At 47.9% G+C, this 2,930-nt stretch overlaps 1 protein-coding gene across 1 annotated transcript; it reads right to left on the reverse strand.

Annotated features, from left to right (window-relative positions):
- Positions 1 to 67: 67 nt before the first annotated feature.
- Positions 68 to 1,456, reverse strand: BBBOND_0003920 (hypothetical protein, conserved; the record flags this gene model as incomplete). The annotated part of the gene is made up of 1 exon (XM_012915224.1): positions 68 to 1,456. One exon carries the CDS (start codon positions 1,454 to 1,456, stop codon positions 68 to 70), a length of 1,389 nt encoding a protein of 462 aa, XP_012770678.1.
- Positions 1,457 to 2,930: the final 1,474 nt, after the last annotated feature.

Raw genomic sequence — 2,930 nt, forward strand, 5'->3', positions numbered from 1 at the left:
CGTTGCTCCCAATACTGCGTTTATAATTTTTTGACATGCGTTTCAATTCCCTTCTCGACTTGACCTTTCAACAACTCCAATCTTTGACAATGTGTTTTTTTAGTCCATTTACCTGCTCCTTAATATTTCTGACTAAGGACCCAAGACCTGTATGCGCTTTATTGTAAGCGTTCAATAACGCTTTGCCTTTTCTTTCTAATTCCATAGCTTCCTGCCTTATCTTTGTTCCATTCATACGATTAGTTACATACGTGTCATCCAATTTTTTAAATAATTCTCTACATTTTGCATCCGCCTTGCCAACTACATCCGTGGCCTCCGTATTCCAATGCTCCAACTCTCCAACATACTGCTGCAGCTTATTATTAGCGGCGCCAACTGCTTCTCCTGCCTTCCGTATTTCCTCGAGGTTGTAACCAAGTTCATGTTTTAGTGCATCATGTTGTCCATGATCCAACGCTTCGTGCACCTCTTTCGCCTTCTTAACAGCTTCACTGATAACACTCTGCGCCGCTGTCTTCCAACCTTCCAGCTGTTTTGCTTTCTCCGTTCCCTTTGTCACCCAATCCGCAATATTATCTTTCACGTTTTTGCCAGCCCTGTGAAGGTCCTCAACATCCCGACCAAGTGACTCGGCCGCCGTTTTTATATTCATGGTATACGTACTTGCAGTCCCATCCATGTGTTTTAATATCTTATTAATCCTTTCCAACGCCGCAGTAGCGAACTCCTCGGCCTCCTTTATCCACGCTCCCAGCTCACTGATATACTTCTCTAAATTGCTACTAATCTCCCTCAGCTTCTTCAAAATTTTCTGCACCCTCACCATTAAACTTTTAACAAGCTTATCTATATCGTCACCCACCTGCTTGTTGATGCAGCTCTTGAGATTGCGAAAACTTGTCTTAATCTTCTCCGTCGTCTCCTTCAACTCAGCGTCTTTCCGCTTATGCACGCTGGCCAGCCGCTGGCTCTCATACTCAACAAGCTTACGAACATGCAACACTTTGTCACGCAACTTATCATTAAGGTCATAAATGTTTTTTTTCATCTTAGTGTTGTTATTTGCCTTGGGGTCCAGAAATTCCGCGCACCTCTTGCTCCTCTCTGTGGCCTCCTTCAGCCGGTCCCCGCAGGACCTTACGGCGTCGGCCAGCTGTGGATCCAGACGATGACTCTCAGCCTGAATATTATTAATGCTAGTAATCAACTCACCTCCATTTTTCTTGGTGTAGTCGAGCAGTAATTGAAGGGGCTCAATCACTGCTTCATTAGAAGACTTTACATTACCATTATACCCCCGCACCCCTGCGACCACCCTTCCAATCGCATCATTAAAACCTTTTTTACCAAGGTGTTTATTGGTATTAAGACTCTCAATTGCATTATCTAAAGTATTTTTATGCTGCCCTAAATGGCTTTGGATGTTACTGAGAACACCACTCAAAAATCCCATCACCCCGTCACACAGCCTGTCCAAGTCGGAGTACACTATCCCACTGCCGTCGTAGCCTTTGGAGTCTTTGTTGAAGCCGAGGAAAGTTTCGAGGCCGGTGCAGAGGTTAGTAAGGATGTTAGTAGGGTTATTATTAAAGGTGTTTTATAGGTTCAAAATTTAGTCAAATTTCTTGTCAAGCTCCCTAGGCGGCACATGGTCAGGGCAGTGGAAAGAGGTGGAAGAGGGGAAGGGAAGGGTGACGAGGCACAGGTTATTATTGTGGTTTAAGGAGGTCATAGCGGTAACATGGCGAGGTTATTCAAGGGATGTAGAGTGGGTTAGGGAGCGATGTAGAGTGGGTTAGGGAGCGATGTAGAGTGGGTAAAGGAGCGATGTAGAGTGCGTAAGGGAGCGATGTAGAGTGGGTTAAGGAGCGATGTAGAGTGGATAAAGGGGCGATGTGGAGTGGGTTAGGGAGCGATGTAGAGTGGGTTAAGGGGCCATGTGGAGTAGGTTAGGGAGCGATGTAGAGTGGATAGAGGAGCGATGTAGAGTGGGTAAAGGGGCGATGTAGAGTGGGTTAAGGGGCCATGTGGAGTAGGTTAGGGAGCGATGTAGAGTGGATAGAGGAGCGATGTAGAGTGGGTAAAGGGGCGATGTAGAGTGGGTAAAGGAGCGATGTAGAGCGGATAGAGGAGCGATGTAGGGTGGATAAAGGAGCGATGTAGAGTGGATTAAGGAGCGATGTAGAGTGGGTAAAGGGGCGATGTAGAGTGGGTTAAGGGGCGATGTAGAGTGGGTTAGGGAGCGATGTAGAGTGGATAAAGGAGCGATGTAGAGTGAATAAAGGGGCGATGTAGAGTGAATAAAGGGGCGATGTAGAGTGGATTAAGGGGCGATGTAGAGTTGATAAAGGAGCGATGTAGAGTGGGTAAAGGGCGATGTAGAGTGGATAAAGGGGCGATGTGGAGTGGGTAAGGGAGCGATGTAGAGTGGGTTAGGGAGCGATGTAGAGTGGGTTAAGGGGCGATGTAGAGTGGGTTAAGGGGCGATGTGGAGTGGGTAAAGGGGCGGTGTAGAGTGGGTTAAGGGGCGATGTGGAGTGGGTAAAGGGGCGGTGTAGAGTGGGTTAAGGGGCGATGTAGAGTGGGTTAGGGAGCGATGTAGAGTGGGTTAAGGGGCGATGTAGAGTGGGTTAGGGAGCGATGTAGAGTGGGTTAAGGGGCGATGTAGAGTAGATTAGGGGCGATGTAGAGTGGGTTAAGGGGCGATGTAGAGTGGGTTAGGGAGCGATGGAGAGTGGGTAAAGGGACGATGTGGAGTGGATAAGGGGCGATGTAGAGTGGGTTAAGGGGCGATGTAGAGTGGATAAAGGAGCGATGTAGAGTGGGTTAGGGAGCGATGTAGAGTGGATGAAGGAGCGATGTAGAGTGGTTTAAGGGGCGATGTGGAGTGGGTTAGGGAGCGATGTAGAGTGGATTGAGGGGCGATG

The sequence above is a fragment of the Babesia bigemina genome, scaffold Bbigscaff_72648, assembly GCF_000981445.1.
Source record: "Babesia bigemina genome assembly Bbig001, scaffold Bbigscaff_72648".
NCBI classification, from domain to species: Eukaryota; Apicomplexa; class Aconoidasida; order Piroplasmida; family Babesiidae; genus Babesia; species Babesia bigemina.